General features: G+C 38.4%; 1 protein-coding gene across 2 annotated transcripts in view; it reads left to right on the top strand.

Moving 5' to 3' along the window:
• Positions 1-19,306, top strand: part of LOC103713534 (cell morphogenesis protein PAG1) — a 48,960-nt gene extending 29,654 nt beyond the window's left edge. For both annotated transcript variants that reach the window (XM_008800498.4, XM_008800499.3), the window contains exons 10-17: positions 155-512; positions 613-726; positions 3,721-4,352; positions 4,709-4,902; positions 6,669-6,891; positions 12,045-12,164; positions 13,025-13,798; positions 15,541-19,306. In XM_008800498.4, the coding sequence (XP_008798720.2) occupies positions 155-512; positions 613-726; positions 3,721-4,352; positions 4,709-4,902; positions 6,669-6,891; positions 12,045-12,164; positions 13,025-13,798; positions 15,541-18,624 (5,499 nt within the window). In that variant the 3' untranslated portion in view covers positions 18,625-19,306. The remainder of the gene's footprint in view (positions 1-154; positions 513-612; positions 727-3,720; positions 4,353-4,708; positions 4,903-6,668; positions 6,892-12,044; positions 12,165-13,024; positions 13,799-15,540) is intronic.
• Positions 19,307-19,681: the final 375 nt, after the last annotated feature.

The raw sequence follows: 19,681 nt of genomic DNA, 5'->3' as shown, positions 1-19,681 counted from the left end.
AGTTGTGTGCAACTTCGCCATGTACCTTTTCAAGTATTTATGCACCAATTGTTATTATAGTTTTTTATGTTGTTCAAAAGCAGGGAGATACTGATCTTCTTAATCTCTGTCCTTCCTATGAAGAGCTAATTTAAGAGTAACCATATCTGTGCAGGACAAAAACCATCGCTCAATGGCTCTGGACTGTCTTCACCGGGTTGTGAAATTTTATTTAAATGTTTATGCAGATTACCAACCTAAAAATCGCGTATGGGATTATTTAGATAGTGTAACTTCACAATTGCTGACTGTTTTGAAGAAAGGCTTGCTAACTCAAGATGTTCAGCATGATAAGCTTGTTGAATTCAGTGTTACTTTAGCTGAAAGCAATCTGGACTTTGCCATGAATCACATGATACTAGAATTATTAAAATCTGATAGTTTGAGTGAAGCAAAGGTTATTGGTCTGAGAGCATTGCTTGCCATTGTTATGTCTCCTGAAAATCAGCAATTTGGTTTAGAAGTTTTCCATGGTAATACGTCCTGGTTTTATATAAGTTTTTCTCTTGCATTTTGATGCCCGTTTTTGTTTTTCAAAATTATCTAAAGATCAGTTTTGTTTGTTAATGTCAGTTCGTGGTATTGGACACTATATTCCGAAAGTAAAATCTGCAATCGAGGCCATCTTAAGGCTTTGCAATAAAGTCTATAGCCAAGCTCTTCTTACATCCTCTAAGACTACAATAGGTATGCTTCTTTTCTCATTCTTAGTGCTAGAGTTCTTATATCTTGTAATATGTGAAAATAACAAAAATGGCGCTGCTGCATGAGATATGCAACAAAAAATGGCACTGCTGCATGAGATAGTCAACATTATAGTCATCAGCATGAGAGAGTTTGCTTACACCATGGTGATTCTGGTAGAATATATCAAATGTTCTGTAAAAATTCCAAAAATTGTAGGAATTTTGATTTTCATTTTTGGTTTACTTGTGAACGAGAAGTTTTGGAGAACATCTTTGTTGTTATAATGATCTCCATTGAAGAATAAACTAGGCATCTGAAGTCAATTGTGTAAAGAGGGCTTTGAGGATCTTGCTTGATTTCTGAAAGAAAGACTAGAAGAGCATGGATGAAGACCTGGGTGGAGATATTGATAACAGATATGAGGAAATTCAGTGTGACAGAGGCTACAACCTTAGGGAGAAGCAAGATTTGTCAACATGAATCCACATTTATGAGATAAGGTTTAGTGGTCATGCTTGTTATAAGTGAGGTATACATAAATCATTCTCGCACTGCCTTTTCTCCCTTTATATTAGTGGAGAGAATATTTTATGAGCCTCCAATGATGACATCAATAGTGAATGGGTCTTGCATTAAAACTACTATAATTTTGTTGCTATTTTTTATTTTGCACAAGTATAAGAAAAGTAAACAGTTATATTATAAAAAGAAGAGAGGCAGAAGGTCATGGCTAATTATAAGCAGAAAAAAGAGGCTACACAATAGGTAGACATAGAAAACAAAAGACCCATGGCAAACTTTTATGGGAGAGGAGCATAGTTTGCCAACGATAAAGCTCGCATTGACTTTCTTTGGATTTAAGATGTTTGCTTGGTTACATTCTGTGGATCCCTTCCAATGGCTGTCTAAATCATTTGTTTCTTTTCATGTTTTATATGTTTTCGGTGCTTTATCACTTAACCTAGGAGCAACTTATGCAATCAATTATAAGAGAAATAATGACTCAAATGGCCCTATTTTGAACCTTCTGAATGCCTCCTACAAATTATTCTATACCTTCTAAACACCTTCTGAATCTACTAGAGAATCCTTAAAGAAATAGTACAAGACAATCAATGAACTTTGACCTATGTCCCTATGCCCCCCATGTAAACCTAACCACATCAGAGCATCTTTTTCCTTTTCTTCAAGTTTTAGTCAGTTTTGAGAATCTTCACCTTATCATCATGGATTTTCTCAATTTGTATGTTCATCTGAAATCAGATTGTATCCTTAGAGATTCCTAAATAGGCTATGATTTAAATCTAAGCCTTTATCTTCTTACATTAGTTATGAATGAGCTTATTAGGCATATTCAGCGTGATATTTCTTGGTACTTGCTATTTACGGATGATGTGGTCTTAAAGGATAAAACTAAAGCTGGGGTTAATTATAAATCGGAATTATGGAGGAGTGTATTAAAATGCAAAGGTTTCTGGTTAAGTAGGACTAAGATGGAATACATGGAATGTAGTTTTAGTAAAATTAGAAGAATAAAGGTGTAGTGAAAATTAAGAACCATAAAATTTTTAAGAGTGATCATTTTTGGTATTTAGGATCAATTATTCATAAAAAAAGAGGAGATTGAAGAGGATGTTATCTGTAGGATTAAGGTAAGTTGGTTAAAATGGAGAAGTGCAGCTAGGATATTATGTAATTGTAGGATACTTGCCAAGTTGAAAAATTTTATAGGATAGTCATATGTTCAGGCATGCTTTATAGTACAAAATGTTGGACAGCTAGACAACGACATATGCATAAGATGAGTATGGCTGAAATGAGAATATTGAGATATGTGTGGTGATACAAGAAAACATAGAATAAGAAATGAAGTCATTTGGGAAAAGGTAGAAGTAGCACTTATTGAGGATGAATTGAGAGAAGGACAACTTAGATAGTTTGTGTTTCTACAATGTAGACCCGTGGGATGCAACACTATGAAGAAGTGATTTGATACATATAGAAGAAAAAAGAGGTAGAGGTAGAGGTAGACTGAAAATCACATGGGATGAAATAGTAAGGAAGGACTTGATATCACTCCGTCTTTCAAAAAGTGTGGCCTGTAACAGAGTGGAATGTAGGAAAAGGATTCATGTAGCCGATCCTAACTAGTTTGGGATTAAGGTTTAGTTGAGTTGAGTTGAGTTGAGATTCCTAAATAGACTAAGTTTTAAAAAATTACTAAAATAAGAAATTACAATTTTGGTTGTTATTCATCAGCTGAATAGATTGAATTGTATCATGTCGTCTGAATGGAAAAGTTGAAGATTATCTCATGAACAAGTCAAGGAGATGTTTATCCTAATCATATTGAAGATGATCAATGACTAATGCTAAACCAGGATCAAAAGTTTAACCTGTTGGGGGGATGAGCTTGTAAATTAAACAATTATGACAGCACCATGAATGTTTGGAAGAGAAGGATCCATGAAAAGCATACTGAAGATGTACAGAACATTTAACTCTTTAAACCAGTCCCTTCAGGATTCATTTGGTGAAGGAACTAGAAGAATATCTACCATGACTAATTTCAGAGTTGGAATGCTTTTGTTATTTGAAACTCTGCTTTCTTTGGTCTTGTTCATCGCCAAGCTTCTTCTTGCTGGTAATAATGTTTTGGTTACTAAAATCTTTGTAATTTCCTGGCATTTTTTTTCAACACCTATCTTTAGAAAAAATAAAATCAAAATTAATATCAAGGGGAGGTTTAAAATGGAATTTGTGATTAAATGACTATGCCGCCTCAGATTTTGATCTCCTTTATCTTAATTTGTGATATGTCTGTCTGAAACAGCTGCATCTAGATTACTAAGATTGCTTAGTGTAATGTCATTCCTTTTGTTTTTTTATGATATTTATTATATATCAGGAGTTATGACATTGGTTGTCTAAGTCTACTCATTTATTATATGTATGTATATTCATTGACATAAAATCCAATATAAACTTTTCCAGATACTGTAACAAAGGAAAAGTCTCAAGGGTCTCTCTTCAGGTCAGTGCTGAAGTGCATACCATATTTGATAGAAGAAGTGGGCCGTAGTGATAAAATAACTGAAATCATTCCTCAGCATAGCATAAGCATTGATCCTGGCGTTCGCGAAGAAGCAGTGCAGGTGATGAACCGGATTGTGCGTTATCTTCCCCACCGTCGTTATGCTGTGATGAAAGGGATGGCTAACTTCATACTTAAACTTCCTGATGAGTTTCCTCTTCTCATTCAAACATCATTGGGTCGCCTGGTTGAACTTATGCGATTGTGGAGGGCTTGTCTTTCTGAAGAAACGTTACCAAATGATGCTCAATATGTAAAGCGACCAAGTCTGGGAAATGATTCACTCCACAGATCTCCTTTCCTCCAGTCAGCAGATCCATCTGAATTCCGTATATCAGAAATGGATGCACTGGGTCTTGTTTTCCTCAGTTCTGTGGATGTTCAGATAAGACATACTGCTTTAGAGTTACTGCGCTGTGTTCGTGCTTTGAGAAATGATATCAGAGACCTCTCCGTAAGTGAACAGGCTGATCTTAAGTTAAGATATGAATCAGAACCAATATTTATCATTGATGTCTTGGAAGAAAATGGGGTGAGCTTCTTTCTATGGTTTTATGTTCTTTATCTTTTTTGCTTTGGCATTTGTTTTCTGCTTTTAAGATCAACTTTTCCTTGCTGAATTGTTATGGGAACATGTGACAAATTTAAGATATCCCTGCTAGGGAGTGAGGTAGGTCTTATTCTGATGGTTTGGGAAAGAGGGGTAAGACAGAAGTTGTGAGTGAGATTTGAAAGAGCTTGAGATGACATTAGATGTTGCTCTTAACATGAATAATTGGCAAATTAGGATTCATAAAGTAAATCAAAATAAATTGGCAAGCTTCGTAGTTATGTTATTGTTATTCTTTTTGAAACCTCCTAACATTTAAGATTTGATTTATCTTACAGGATGATATTGTTCAGAGCTGCTACTGGGATTTTGGTCGTCCTTATGATTTAAGACGGGAGTTGGATTCTGTTCCTCCAGATATAACTCTTCAGTCCATTCTTGAAAGCCCGGATAAGAACAGATGGGCTCGTTGTCTTAGTGAACTAGTAAAATATGCTGCAGAGCTTTGCCCAAATTCTGTGCAGGAAGCAAGGCAAGGAAGTCATGCATCGTCTTAAATGTCTTCTTTGTTGCATTAGTTTTCTGCCTGCTTTTTATGGCTTTTGGTATAAAAAATATATTATCACCTGAAAGTTACATTTGTTGAATTGAAGTTGCAATTGTGAACCACATACTATAGCCAAAAAAAAGGGGTTTCTATAATGCATCCTACCTGCCCCTTACGTATCTGTTTTTTATCAGCTAAAGTATATGGTTTGACATCAGGTCAGTACGCTGCTCTTAATATAATTATTTTGGTCCACGTGATACAAGTTTAGATGGCTTTGGGTCATGTTAATATTTTTTGAACCCACAATTGGCAAATTATGCTACCATACAAGGCTGATTCTGGAGAAGGGCATGTTGGATGGCCATGAATTATTTACCTGTCACCTAATTATATATTGTAATAAAAGGAGTGCTTGGTCAGTGTAGGTGCAAAGCTTTCTGTTTCTTGTCTGAAGTCCACTCATCTCTTCTCTTCCTTTCTATTCTTCTTTCTTCCTCTTCACTTCTCTTATATATTTTTCTGTTATCATCTTGATAACATTCAAGGCTTTATTCATTGCTGCTGCCATGATCTAGAGAAGGAAAGCTGCAGTAATTCTTTGGAAAAGCCCAGTTCTCTTTGTCTTCGAGCTTTCATTCCTCAATCTACCTTTTTAAGGTTGTTTCATTACTTGAAGATAAGGACACTTGTTCTGGATGCATGTATCATGTGTGTGCTCAGATCTAAACCTAAATAGTGAAGCTTGTTTCATAACTGTAATTTGAATGACTGGGCAGAAAAGATGCATAAAAATTATTTGGAATGAATCTGAATGGTTATAATGATGGTTATGAAGTTTCTTATATGAGTTCCAACATTTTCATTATTCTGAAATTAGAATTTCTGAAACCTAAGTTCATGGTATGTACCAAAGTTGGGTCTTGACTTCAATCAAAACTTTAGGCTCCTGATCTTTCCCTAAATCAACCCTAGCACACTACTCGATTACCTGTAAGATTTGCAAAAGAAGATGAGAGTATTATCTGCTTTTGGGTAAGAAAACAAGGGAGATCCTGCTTTTATAAATTTCTTTATTAAGATTTATGAACTGCCATTTTTTCCAAATTGTATAAAGAAAAGCAACCAAACGTCATTTTGGTATTACCTGGCAAAGGAACAGCCCTTTGAATGCTGGTCTGAGAATCTGGTTATTAATTTATGAAATAAACAAATAAATAGGTAGGCAAACCAACATAGTGATGCCTTTTCCTTTTTGTATTGTTTTCATATTGAAGTGCGAGTGTTAGATGCTACTTTCTTTTTTTTTTTGGGGGGGGGGGGGGGGCAGGGGAGGGTAAGTATTGCTCCGTTTAAAATTATATTATTTTTTTGAAAAAAACATGTCTTTATGTTCTCTCCAGTATTTTTCACGTTATTAAAGATACATATGTATAACCTTTGGTGCAGACATATTCTGACTTCTTAAATATGAATAATGACAGGTTTGTTTTCTTTATCTATCAAATTTCAGAAACATTCATCAAAATAATTAATTAACAAACACTAGGATTTGCAAACATATGGACTTACAAAGTCTAAATACCTTATTTAGATACTTGGAGATGCATTTTTTGTTAAAAATTATTCTTGCTATTGTCATGTTATTTGATCAAATGAGGTTAATTTTACATGTAAAGTAGGTGAGCCTATGTTAGCAAGTTGTGAATTTCTGGTGGCTTGAGATTCAAGTGTAACTTGCCATTTGGCAGGATAGAGGTGGGACATAGACTTGCCCAAATTACACCTATGGAATTGGGTGGGAAGGCTCATCAGTCACAAGATGCAGAAAACAAACTGGACCAGTGGCTAATGTATGCGATGTTTGCATGCTCTTGTCCACCTGATTATAGAGATGATGGTGGCTTTAAAACAGCTAAAGAGCTCTTTCATCTCATTTTCCCATCCCTGAGACATGGATCTGAGGCGCATGCTGTAAGTTCAGAGGAATGAGTACTCTACATTTCAGCTATTATCTTTCATAACATTTTTGGATAATTGCAGTTCAATGTACTTCAGCTCTGTTGACACATTGTAAATCCTAAGGTATTTCATGTTTCAATGTCGTAACACTCAGTTTGTACTCAAAATCTATCAAACAACCAGAAATTAATGTTTGCAATGATTGAGGGTAGTAGTCATAGTACTTGGAGAAATCACACTAATTATAAGTTTTAAATTAATTTCTTCTTTTAAAAAAAATATATTGATAGAATATTTTAGGATTTTGGTTTGAATGATAGAGAAGTAGATATGACAATATTTTAAAACATTAAGAATGTTGAAACATTTCATAGTGGTAATTTTGTTTGTTATTGTAATTTGTTATGAATTGCTAAATAATAAACTTGCATTTGTTTGCCAGCCAAAGTTGTTTTCGTGGAAACTTAACTTTGAGATAAATATTTAGGTAGTGAATGTTATAGATAAAATATTAGTAAAAAGTATTGTGTCTATCTAGTAACAACCAATATTACATTATTAATGCCATTCCTGACTATGTGAATTAGGTGGCTTTTAAAGATGCTTCTCATAATTGGCTTGTTATGTTAGAAGAGAGAGAGAGAGAGAGAGAGAGAGAGAGAGAGTCTAAAATTGATTTTCATTTCTTTTTCTGCTAAATATAATTTCTTAAGGAATATGTCCCATATCATAAAGAAAGTGAGTAAATTGCCATTTTTTTATCCCTAATTTGAATTATTTTTTTAGCTCTATCATGTGGATGCTCACAAAACCATAAAATGGATCTAACAAATTGATGGAGTTGAGGGAGGTGACATGTGACGGAAGTCAAGAAAAGAGTACATTCGAGGTACAATTAAGCGAGCAATATAGTGTTGCCACATAGGCAAAGACAGGACCTCCCCTTCCCATAAAAAAAAAAGAGAAGAAGAAAAAAAAGCCGTGGTGGTCACCCGAGAGAAAAACCTGCCAGCATTAAATCATGCACGCTTTTGATGCCATATATAATACTCACAAGAGATAGGGTTTTTCACATCTTTTTTGCCTTCATGTTTGCTTCAACATATATGCAGCTAATTTTTTTTTGAAAATGGCAGAATGATGCTCAAGTAAATGCCTCCCTGCAATGTTTTGAACCAACTGCTCTTCTCCTTCATAGCCCCCCTTTATTCTCTCCCATTGCCAGGCCCATCTCACTGCTAGGGACCTTATCCTCCTATTCTCTCCTCTTGCCAATTAAGCTGCTGCTCTTGCCACATGGTTGTGGTCTGGTGCCTTAACCTCTTCTTCAACCTCCCTGTCTTCACCAACCCTTCTCTCTATCCTTCATGTTGCTAGTTTCATCTTGCTGTCAGCGATTGCCCCTCTAGTCCTTCTTTTTCTTGCTTGCACCTGGTGGTGACTGCTTCGGCAATCGCCACCCCTTCTTCCTTGATTGGTGTAAGATATGGTCCAAAAAAGGTGTCACCCCTCCTTTGTTGCTAGGCTGCTTCCTTCTACTGCTTCTGTAGTCACCAATCATGCCTCTTTGCGAATTCCATTAAATGCCATGTCAGAAATATTTCCCTCATCTGCCTCCTCTGGTGCTGCACCATCTGCTTTAACTCAAATAGTCACTTGTAGAGCGTGGATTTTTATTTATTCCAGAAGACTCCTCTGTCCATTTATCAGACCTCCACTTTTCTCTAGGAGTGTTGCATGCTCGTATTTCGGCTGCTGGCTATAGGGTTGTCCTTAGACAAGATCAAAGGGGAAGGGTTGCAGCAAGTTCCTCCACTCATGCTTGTCGGATTATCTCAAGATGCAAGCAAGGTGACTACAGTGAGGGGCAGGGACTATAGGGTTGATGGGTGGTATGATAGGGCAGGGACTATTGGGTTTTTGGGTGGTATGATAGGAAAGGGACTATTGGGTTGTTGGGTGAGTTGATTTTGGAGGAAGAACGAGAAGATGAGGGGGGCGATTTGAAGGAGAGAAGAAAGGAGTTGTAGAGTTACATGGTGGGAAATAGAAAGGTTTTCTTTCACATTGAACATGCAATCCTTTCCATCTAGATTTGAATCTAATGGAAGAAGAACTGATAAATGTTTGGTCATGCCCTCTGAAGCAGCCAAGCTTAACTCTGTATGTATTCATGTATGTATGTATCATATAAATGCTGTTTTCACCATATCTACTGTAATTTTACCTATTTTTTGCATCCAAAAGTGAACATAGTATTAAAAGCTAGAAGATCAAGCAATTTTGAAAGACATTACTAATGTCAGAATATGACAGGCATGCAAAGTCATGACAACTGAATACCAACCAAATAACTTGCACAAAATGAAAACAAGGACCAACACTAGATGAGCATAGGTTCATAGTCGTAATATCAAAATATTATAGTCATGATCATAGATTCATAGGCTGTGACACATGATGCAATAAAATAATATTTCATTGACCGGCCCAAAATAGGACCAAAACATAAATCCATGGAAAATTAGAATCTCCATCAATACTTCAAACACATTTCCATGGCACCTTCCATCCTATTTTTGGCATTGGGTTTCTCACCACTAGCACATCCAAGATCTTCACTTTCAATATCATCTTTATTTTTTTTGGTGAAATCAAAGTCATCGTTATTGGCATACTCTTCATCATTAGTCTCACTTTCATTAGCAAATTCATCTTTTCCTTGTTTTGGGAAGGTGAAACTCTTCATTTTTCACTTTAATATATGTGTCGATGCACCCTATTCTCCTCTCTGGTTGTTGTGATCCTTGAGTGCAAAACAGTGAGAGGGAGGGGGAGAGGGAGGAAAGGGGAGAGGAAGAGAGAGTGAGGGAATGAGAGAGGGAGGGAGAGAGAAAGGGAGGAAAGGGAAGGCTGTGGGCTAAACCCTAACTCTAACCTTAGTGGAAAGAGAGAGAGCGAGAGGAAGGGGGAGGGCCGACGGCTAAACCCTAACCCTCTAACCCTAGCGGAGTAGAGAGGGGGGGGGGGGGGGGGAGAGAGAGAGAGATAGAGGAACTTATAGGTGGCGGCCGAGAGGGAGTGCGCAACAGCCAGCACCATCGAAACCCTTGAACCAGGGTGGGTGCTCTTGGAACATCATGAGTGGCATTTTATAGCTGAATTGGGGGTAGGGAAGGGGAGGGGGGGGGTTATAACTAAACTAAAGCGAACCCTTGAACCATTCCAACTTGGTGTTGGATTGGTTCGATACAGGCCAAACTGCGTGGTTAGGGTCGGTTCATTAATTACTACCTGTGAAGCTTCCATACCTTCATTGACATATGCGACTATGCTCACATGAGTCATATGATAGATCATTATCCAGTACATATTCTTTCTAAGTTAAGCCTTTGAACCAAAGTTCACTCATCTAAACGAATACTTTTAGAGAACATGTATTTGGTGCGATCCGTTAGGTGATCACACGTGTATGCTAGTTGATGAAGCTTTAGAAGCTAAACAAGTGCTAAAAGATCACGTAACCAAGAAGGACAACAAGTGCATCTACTAATACTAGAAGTGAAAGAAGAAGAGTTTTACTTTCCTCATCTAGACAACTGGTTCCAATTAATGAAGAGAGATGGTTTGCTTTTAAAAATGTGACTGAGGATGAAGTGTATGTTGATGAAGATGATTCTGAGAGTGAAGATGTATGATTGCTGGCAGTAAGGAGCCCCTTACTACATATTGGATGTAGGACGAAATGGAAGTCTGTTTGGAATATCAATGAGAATTGTAGCTTTGCATAGACTTCTGTTTTTCTTTCATTTGTGTTGGTTGATGGAATGTCATGTGGTGTATGCTGGGGCCTATGATCCTATAATTGTCAAGTGTTCATTTTCTCAGATATATTGATATATTATACTATTGTTTACTAAACTCTTCTTGACTTTGATCATTAATGGATTTTTGGATTGCGAAAATGGTTATGACAAAAGAAATGCTTGTGCTGTATATGTATGTCTGTGTCTTCTTATGTATGTTACTGAAGGTATGCATAATTTGATGTTTGGTGGGCTCCTCCTTAGGTGGCTGCCTAGGTTATAGCGGCAGTCCACCACCTGGCCTTGCCGAGGCCTTGATGGTTGATGCTCAAATTCCCTTTTAGAGGCATACCAGGGAAATCTGCTATGCATCCCTATCCCAATGGCCTTGTAGAACATTTTTTTCCCTCTATAAGCGAATCTAGTGTATAAAACCATATGAAAAATTTAGCCATCTTTTGCTATGATTGCTAAATCAGGAAAGATATCTTGCTCCTATTTTGAAGTCTTTTTGTTATCATTCAAAATCTTGATTCATTATGATATCTGATAACCTCTAGCACCAATGTAGCTATCCACTATCTAATTTATGCTGAAATCTGACAAAATCATATACTTTCTCAATTTTTTAAGAAAAATTAAAGAGGAGAGTGAAGGCAAATAGAACTCAACTTTCTATATCTAGATCTAATAACTTCCAATGCCAAAACATGTACCTTTTCTTCAATCATTTTGTTCCAAAAGCAGGGTGTGTTTGTTTATACTGATGGGTTCATGTCCAAATCGAGATGAAATGGTCTATATTATTTCAGTTCTCCATATTGTATTGTATCCTCAAAATTGGTGTTTGGGTGATATCTAGCTATTACTATGTTGAATCTATACCTAATGAGTAGGTACAAGTGACATAATTTTGCATTGGTGTGTCGTTGATGGTCACATAGATAATCTACTTTCTGATTTGATCTTATGTGAGCTTCTAGTTTACTCCAACATGTGTAAAGAAATCATGGTATGTTGAACCGGCCCGTACTGGCCAGTTTAGGGCGTACCGAACTGGTCCGGTCTGTAATCGGTCCGATTCGGCGTTAAAATTGGTACTGGCCGTATCGGTCTGTTCCGGGCCCGTACCGGTTTCGTACCGCTAGGCCAAATTTTTTTGGCTTTCGGATGCGTGAACAGTGGTACCGACCGGTACGCCTACCGGTACCGGTTCGGCGATCCATGAAAGAAATTGAGCTAGTATAACAATTTTAAAATTAAGGAGGCTTTGCTTGCAAGTTTATCTTTTGCATCTTTGCAATTTTTGTGCAAAATTGAGATGATTTTTAACTGAACTTTCACTTTTTTCTTTTCTAGCAAGCAGCTGCCACTGCTCTTGGTCACTCACACCTGGAAGTATGTGAAACCATGTTTGGTGAGCTTGCATCTTTTGTTGAAGAGGTTTCTTCGGAGACGGAAGGAAAAACAAAATGGAAGGTATAACTGACTGAACCACCTTTTGTTATCATGTACAAACATGTCAAAATGGTTATTATCTTTCTTGGTAGTTTGTTTAAGTAAATGTATCATTTCCATGCACTTGGTCAAACAATTTAGGTTACTATTTGATCGATTTGAGTTTATGTTTGTTGGTTATTGGCGCCCTTTGTATAATGGCATATACATATATTGGAAATCATGCTACATTAAGCTTTTGTTGTGCCTTTCGACAATGACATAAGGAGGCTTTAACTCACTAATGGATGGACATTCTTTCTTAAAGTTTATGTTGAATTTGGATTTTAATTCTTCAATACCTACAGTGAAGTATTTGTTAGTGTATTAACAAGCAAGTGGTTAACTGGTCATCCCTAATAAACATTATGTTTTGGAATGTCTGGCTCTTCAATTATGCTATCACAGGGAACGAGCTTTTATTTGTTGTTAGAATGGGCATTATGGTTTTTTTTTTTTGGTCAATTCAGTGGCATTTAATAGTGATATTAACTCTCCAAGTTAAAAATATGTATTTTAGATTATAGAAATACCAGAAATACCATTTTTGCAATATTATTCGCTCCATAGAAACAAAGACATTGATAGTCTCTTCCTTGTTTCATGCATGTAGCATTATTAATTTCTTGGAACATATCTGAAGATTTTATATTTTCTTATTTTGAATATGCATATATGTACAATCTGAGCAAGTCAATGGGATGACTCGTTTGAGTGAAAAGTAAAGGGCCAAACCTACTCTAAGTCAAATCAAAATATTACTAACCAGGCTAAGTATAATTAAGCATTTGGTATGTATGTCATGGTTGAGATGGCCTTGTAATGTATATATATGCATGCAGAATCAGAAGGCTCGCCGTGAAGAACTTCGTACTCACATTGCAAACATATACCGCACAATTGCTGAGAAGATTTGGCCTGGGATGCTTACCCGCAAGCCTGTTTTCCGCTTGCATTTTCAGAGATTCATTGAAGAAACATACCGTCATATCAACACATCAACTTCGGATAGTTTTCAGGACTTACAACCACTTCGCTATGCATTAGCTTCTGTTCTAAGATATCTAGCTCCAGAATTTGTGGAGTCAAAGTCTGAGAGGTTTGATGTCAGAACTCGAAAGAAGCTTTTTGATCTCCTTCTTACCTGGTGTGATGATACAGGCAGCACATGGGGCCAAGAAAGCATCGGTGACTACCGCAGAGAAGTTGAGCGTTACAAATCAGGTCAACATAATCGGTCAAGGGAGTCAATAGATAAATTCTCATTTGATAAGGAGGTTGTTGAGCAAGTGGAGGCAACCCAGTGGGCCTCCATGAATGCTATTGCTTCTCTTTTATATGGGCCTTGTTTTGATGATAATGCAAGAAAGATGGCTGGCCGAGTAATATCTTGGATCAACAATTTGTTCATGGAACAAGCACCCAGAGCACCATTTGGTTATTCACCGGTGGATCCACGAACACCATCATATTCAAAGTATACTGGAGAGGGAGTACGTCTGGCTGGTGCTAGGGATAAACAGAAAGGTGGTCACCTCCGAGTTCTCTTAGCAAAAACTGCCTTGAAAAATCTTCTGCAAACAAATTTGGACCTGTTTCCTGCTTGCATTGACCAGGTGAGTTTAATTTTCCTTTTCTTTCTTCATTGCATATTTTGATACAACTCAGAAACTCCATATCGGCTCTAACTGCACAATCTTGGGTAGAACATAGATTATAAGGTTGGCCAATGAAAGTTCCTGTGATGCATTGTAAATGTCTTGCTGAAGAGTAATACACTATTGGGAGAACTATAACTGTTTTGTTCCATTAAAAAACTGGGGCTACATAGTAAATACTGTGTCCTGGGATATGTAAGTCCTTTAACAAGCAATATCAAAAACTACTTGAGTGTCACTTTTATGGTTCTGCAATTATAAAGAGTCTTGTCACTTACTAGAAACTGTTTTGTCCTATTAAAAAACTGGGGCTACATAGTAACCGTGTTGAGGAATATGTAAGCCCTTTAACAAGTAATATAAAAAAACCTACCTAAGCATCAGTTTTATGGTTCTGCCATGATAAAGCATCTAGGAACGTATCACCATTAAGACGCTTTAAGCGGTCATGAAACTCAATCATTGGCTGACTCTGAAACTGTCAGGTTGATTAGAACAGATTTCATGATCTAGCCTGACTGTGGGTGAACAGACTTGTTCAAGAATTAAGCAAAAGTCAGAAAACTTTCCAATTTTCAAGAAGTTCATGCATTTAATTAAGCATATTGTGTTCTCAACAGCCTGACTGTTTAGTGAAAACTGCTCAGTTCTAGAACAACCGGTCAGCTGTACTAATTTAAAATATATGAAATGTTCTGCTAAGTCTAATTTTTGCAGTAGTAGCTGCCAATTTTTTCTACAAGGTTCTTTTTCTTCCATTTTCATGAAATAAAAATCTCCAATGGTAAGCTTTTCCATCAGCTGATTTAGCAATAATAACATAAACTGGTGGATCACTGTTTAAAAGAGAGAGAAGTGGGGTAGGGGTGTTCCATCTGAGAATGAAACACATGGAAAAGAGAAGGATGTATCTGAAGTTTAATCATTACATGGATATCAGTAGCTAGTCAACCAGCATATATAAAATGAAAGAAACTTTCTTCAGAACCATGTTTATTGTATGTATGCACTTCCAATTCTGTTGATCCTTGTTATCTTTGAAGTCAAACTTGAGCATACTGGTAAATAGGAACTAGTATTCTGCATACATTATGCATTTCAAAATTGCTGAGGGTATTGGACGGATATTTTGATTTCAGAATGATTTTTTACTGGGAGATTTTAGTTATTTATGTATTATGCTGATAAAACACTATCGTATTTGGTTAGCGCATGTCTATTTTTGTGCATCTCCCTCTCTCTCTCTACACTATTAGAATTTGGAAGAGGAGTCTCGAGAGCGGTTTTCTTTAAAAGGGCAGTGTAAGGAATTGAGTCACACTGTATATCTGTATCATACTACAGATATGTTGACATTTTAGTCTTTGCTGAACATCTAGCTTTTTCACTAACTGCACAATGACCTGTGATGTGTGGGCCAAACTGCAATTTTATTAAGCTGAAGTCATAAATGTAAAAATAGTAAACCTGTTTCCATCTTTTTTTTTTTTGGTCATAAGCATGCCTTTTTCACTACTATCTCCTTGCAAAGGCTAAAATGATGTAAGACGTAACTTTGGTGATCACTAACAGAGAGTTGCACTACATATTGCTTATTGCTTAAGGAAATTATTTAAATGCTAAAAATCTTTTCCCTCTAAACTTCTGTATACAAATATGACCCCATTCATTACACTAATAATCATATTCTTTCATTCCAGTGCTACTCTCCAGATTCTTCCATAGCAGATGGTTACTTTAGTGTGCTGGCTGAAGTCTACATGCACCAAGAAATTCCAAAGTGTGAGATCCAGAGACTACTAAGTTTGATCCTCTACAAGGTCGTTGACCAATCCAGACAAATCCGTGACACTGCCCTCCAAATGTTGGAGACCCTCTCTGTTCGTGAATGGGCTGAGGATGACACTGAGGGCACAGGCCGTTACCGAGCTTCTGTTGTTGGCAACCTCCCAGATTCTTACCAACAGTTCCAGTACAAGCTCTCTGCCAAACTTGCCAAAGACCATCCTGAGCTGAGCGAGCTCCTTTGTGAGGAAATTATGCAACGCCAGCTTGATGCAGTGGACATAATTGCACAGCATCAGGTTCTAACATGCATGGCTCCTTGGATTGAAAATCTTAATTTTTTGAAGCTGTGGGAATCTGGTTGGAGTGAGAGATTGTTGAAAAGCCTTTATTATGTGACATGGAGACATGGAGATCAATTTCCTGATGAGATTGAGAAGCTCTGGAGCACTGTTGCTAGCAATACCCGCAATATTATTCCAGTTCTTGACTTTTTGATTACCAAAGGGATTGAAGATTGTGATTCTAATACATCAACAGAGATAAGTGGAGCATTTGCGACATATTTTTCAGTTGCTAAACGTGTCAGTTTATATCTTGCACGCATTTGCCCCCAACAGACCATTGATCACTTGGTTTGCGAGTTGTCTCAGAGGATGCTGGAGGAGAGTGAGGAGCCAATTAGGCCAGGTAAAGGGGATGCCTCTGCAAATTTTATCCTGGAATTTTCTCAAGGGCCTACAGCTGCCCAAATTGCAACCGTTATAGATAACCAACCTCACATGTCACCATTGCTTGTTCGTGGGTCCATTGATGGTCCACTTAGAAACACTAGTGGGAGCCTAAGCTGGCGGACTTCTGGGATAACAGGCCGCAGCATCTCAGGCCCTTTGAGTCCAATGCCTTCTGAGGTCAGCACAGTTACTACTACTGCAGGCCGTTCAGGGCAGCTCCTTCCATCGTTGATGAACATGTCAGGGCCATTGATGGGTGTCCGAAGTTCAACTGGAAACTTGAGGAGTCGCCATGTGTCTCGGGATAGTGGAGATTGCTTAATTGATACACCTAACTCTGGTGAGGATATTTTGCACCCTGGGAGCAGTGGCCTTCATGGGATTAATGCCAGTGAGCTCCAATCAGCTTTGCAGGGACACCATCAACATTTGCTTTCCCGTGCAGACATAGCATTGATTCTACTTGCTGAAATTGCTTATGAGAATGATGAGGACTTCCGTGAGAACTTGCCCTTGCTCTTCCATGTTATATGTGTTTCTATGGATAGCTCAGAAGATATTGTGCTCGAGCACTGCCAGCATCTGCTTGTTAATCTCCTCTATTCACTTGCTGGTCGGCATCTAGAATTATATGAGGTTGAGAGCATCGAGGGGGAGAATAAGCAGCAGGTGGTGAGCTTAATAAAGTACATTCAGTCTAAGCGTGGCAGTTTAATGTGGGAGAACGAGGATCCTACTCTTGTCAGAACAGAACTCCCTAGTACTGCACTCCTGTCGGCACTTGTACTGAGCATGGTTGATGCCATTTTTTTCCAAGGGGACCTTCGTGAAACATGGGGTGCTGAGGCACTCAAGTGGGCTATGGAATGCACATCTAGGCACCTTGCATGCCGTTCCCACCAGATATACCGAGCTCTACGACCTAGTGTAAAAAGCGATAGCTGTGTTTTGCTCCTCCGGTGTCTTCACAGATGTCTTGGAAATCCTGTTCCAGCAGTTTTAGGCTTTGCAATGGAGATTCTCTTGACGCTGCAAGTGATGGTAGAGAACATGGAGCCGGAGAAGGTGATACTCTACCCGCAGCTTTTCTGGGGATGCGTTGCTATGATGCATACAGACTTTGTGCACATCTATTGTCAGGTGCTGGAACTCTTTGCCCGAGTGATTGATCGGCTGTCATTCCGTGAACGGACAACTGAGAATGTGTTACTATCTAGCATGCCCCGTGATGAGTTTGATTCCAACAGTTGTGATGCAACAGAACTTCACAGGCAAGAATCGCGGACTGGCGGAGAACCATTGCCAGCAGAGAGCGGAAAGGTGCCAACCTTTGAAGGTGTGCAACCGCTTGTGCTGAAAGGGCTCACATCCACTGTTAGCCATGGGTCTGCTATTGAGGTATTATCTCGAATTACAGTTCCCACTTGCGACTCTATATTTGGGAATCCAGAGACACGGCTTTTGATGCACATCACAGGCTTGCTGCCATGGCTGGGATTACAGCTTGCTAGGGAACCAGTCTTCACTGGCTTAGCTTCACCTCTACAACAGCAGTACCAGAAGGCATGCTATGTTGCATCTAATATTTCATTCTGGTGCCATGCTAAATTGCTAGAAGATCTTGCAGAAGTATTTCTAGCTTACTCACGTGGTGAAATCACATCTACTGAAGATCTCTTTAGCCGTGCATCACCACAAATTTGTGCCGAGTGGTTTCCGAAACACTCATCTTTAGCATTTGGGCACTTGCTGAGGCTTCTTGAGAGGGGCCCGCTTGATTACCAGCGAGTGATACTCTTGATGCTTAAAGCACTACTCCAGCAAACTCCTGTGGATGCGGCTCAGAGTCCACATGTATATGCAATTGTATCGCAGCTTGTGGAAAGCACATTGTGTTGGGAGGCATTGAGTGTGCTGGAAGCACTCTTGCAGAGCTGTAGCAGTGTTTCAAGTGGGTACATGGATGAACTGGGGTCAACTGAGAATGGGTTGGGTGCAGGAGAAAAGGTTTTGCAAGGCATACTTGCACCTCAGAGCTCTTTCAAGGCTCGGAGTGGACAGTTGCAGTATGGAGCTGGATCAGGGCTGGGGGCTGGATCAGGAATGCAGGGTGGTGGAGGTACAACAGAAGGTGGGTTATCACCAAGAGAGGTGGCGCTGCGGAACACTCGCTTACTCCTTGGGCGTGTGCTTGACACGTGTGCCCTTGGTAGGAAGAGGGACTACAAACGTCTTGTGCCGTTTGTTGCCAGCATTGGGACATGATGTGCATGCGATGTGTAACTATACAGGCAAACATCGTGGCTGTGGGTTGTAACTGTATGGAGTTATAAGTGGCAGCTAAGGTTGGAGTCTTGCTGATTGCCGGTGTCAAGATCAGAACAACATCCCTGCATATGCCCGCTGGCAACGAAGCCTGAGATTTAGCTTGCAATGCACCATGGGCGCTATGATGACCCAATTGACTTTGCAGAATTTGTCCTTTCCATGTATATCAGTGCATTCGTTGAAGGATCACCGTAGGGTTATCATCTTGTAAACCAGCAAGATTTTTGTACCTGTATTTATATCCCCCTTTCCTTTTCTTTTTTTCCCCTTTTTCTTGTTTTTTTTCCCTCTATTTTCATCACATGTACTCCCTGCCACGGGTTATCTGTTATCTGTAATAGGGGAAGTTTGGTCATACTGGTGTCTACAATGAAATTTTATGGAGTGCTGTTTCCTTGTAGCTGCTTAGTTGCCGCCAGAATGCTACAGTATCACAGCATGCACTTATGGGCCCACTTTTGTAGTTGATCTTGCCTAAGCTGCAGTTTTGTAATTGAGGCAAGCATCTTTCAGAAATCTGTTTCCCGATGTACTTATAATTATTCTACTTTTGTTTTTTAAGTGGTTAGACCTGGTAGCAAACAAAAAATGAATACTTTTCTCCTTGCTATTCATATTATCCATGTTGAAACCATCATGTTTATGCTGTTGTTCTGCACCTAATTTCAAAGCGTGAGCTTTGTGGTAAGGTTATTTTGTTATGGTCAGAGGTTAGTAGGTTCCAAACATGGAGATGACAAGGAATAAGGTTTCATACATTTGATCTTCATGCGCTGGTGCAAAAGTCCTTGTTTATCTAATGTTAAACATTTTTCTAGAAATATATTAACCCCAAAACGAAGTGGGTAGAAGTGCAGAAAAATTTCAATAACATTAATTAGTTATTTCATACTTTTAAAGATAATTGTTTGGATATGTTATTTTTATTAGTTAAATGATTTTTCAAAAGTTTATATCAAAATTATGGGTTCCTTCTAATTTTTCGGATCATTGC

This window comes from Phoenix dactylifera, unplaced genomic scaffold, assembly GCF_009389715.1.
Source record: "Phoenix dactylifera cultivar Barhee BC4 unplaced genomic scaffold, palm_55x_up_171113_PBpolish2nd_filt_p 000089F, whole genome shotgun sequence".
NCBI classification, from domain to species: Eukaryota; Viridiplantae; Streptophyta; class Magnoliopsida; order Arecales; family Arecaceae; genus Phoenix; species Phoenix dactylifera.
Note: the sequence above shows the minus strand (reverse complement) of the source record. Positions and strands in the feature narration are given on the sequence as shown.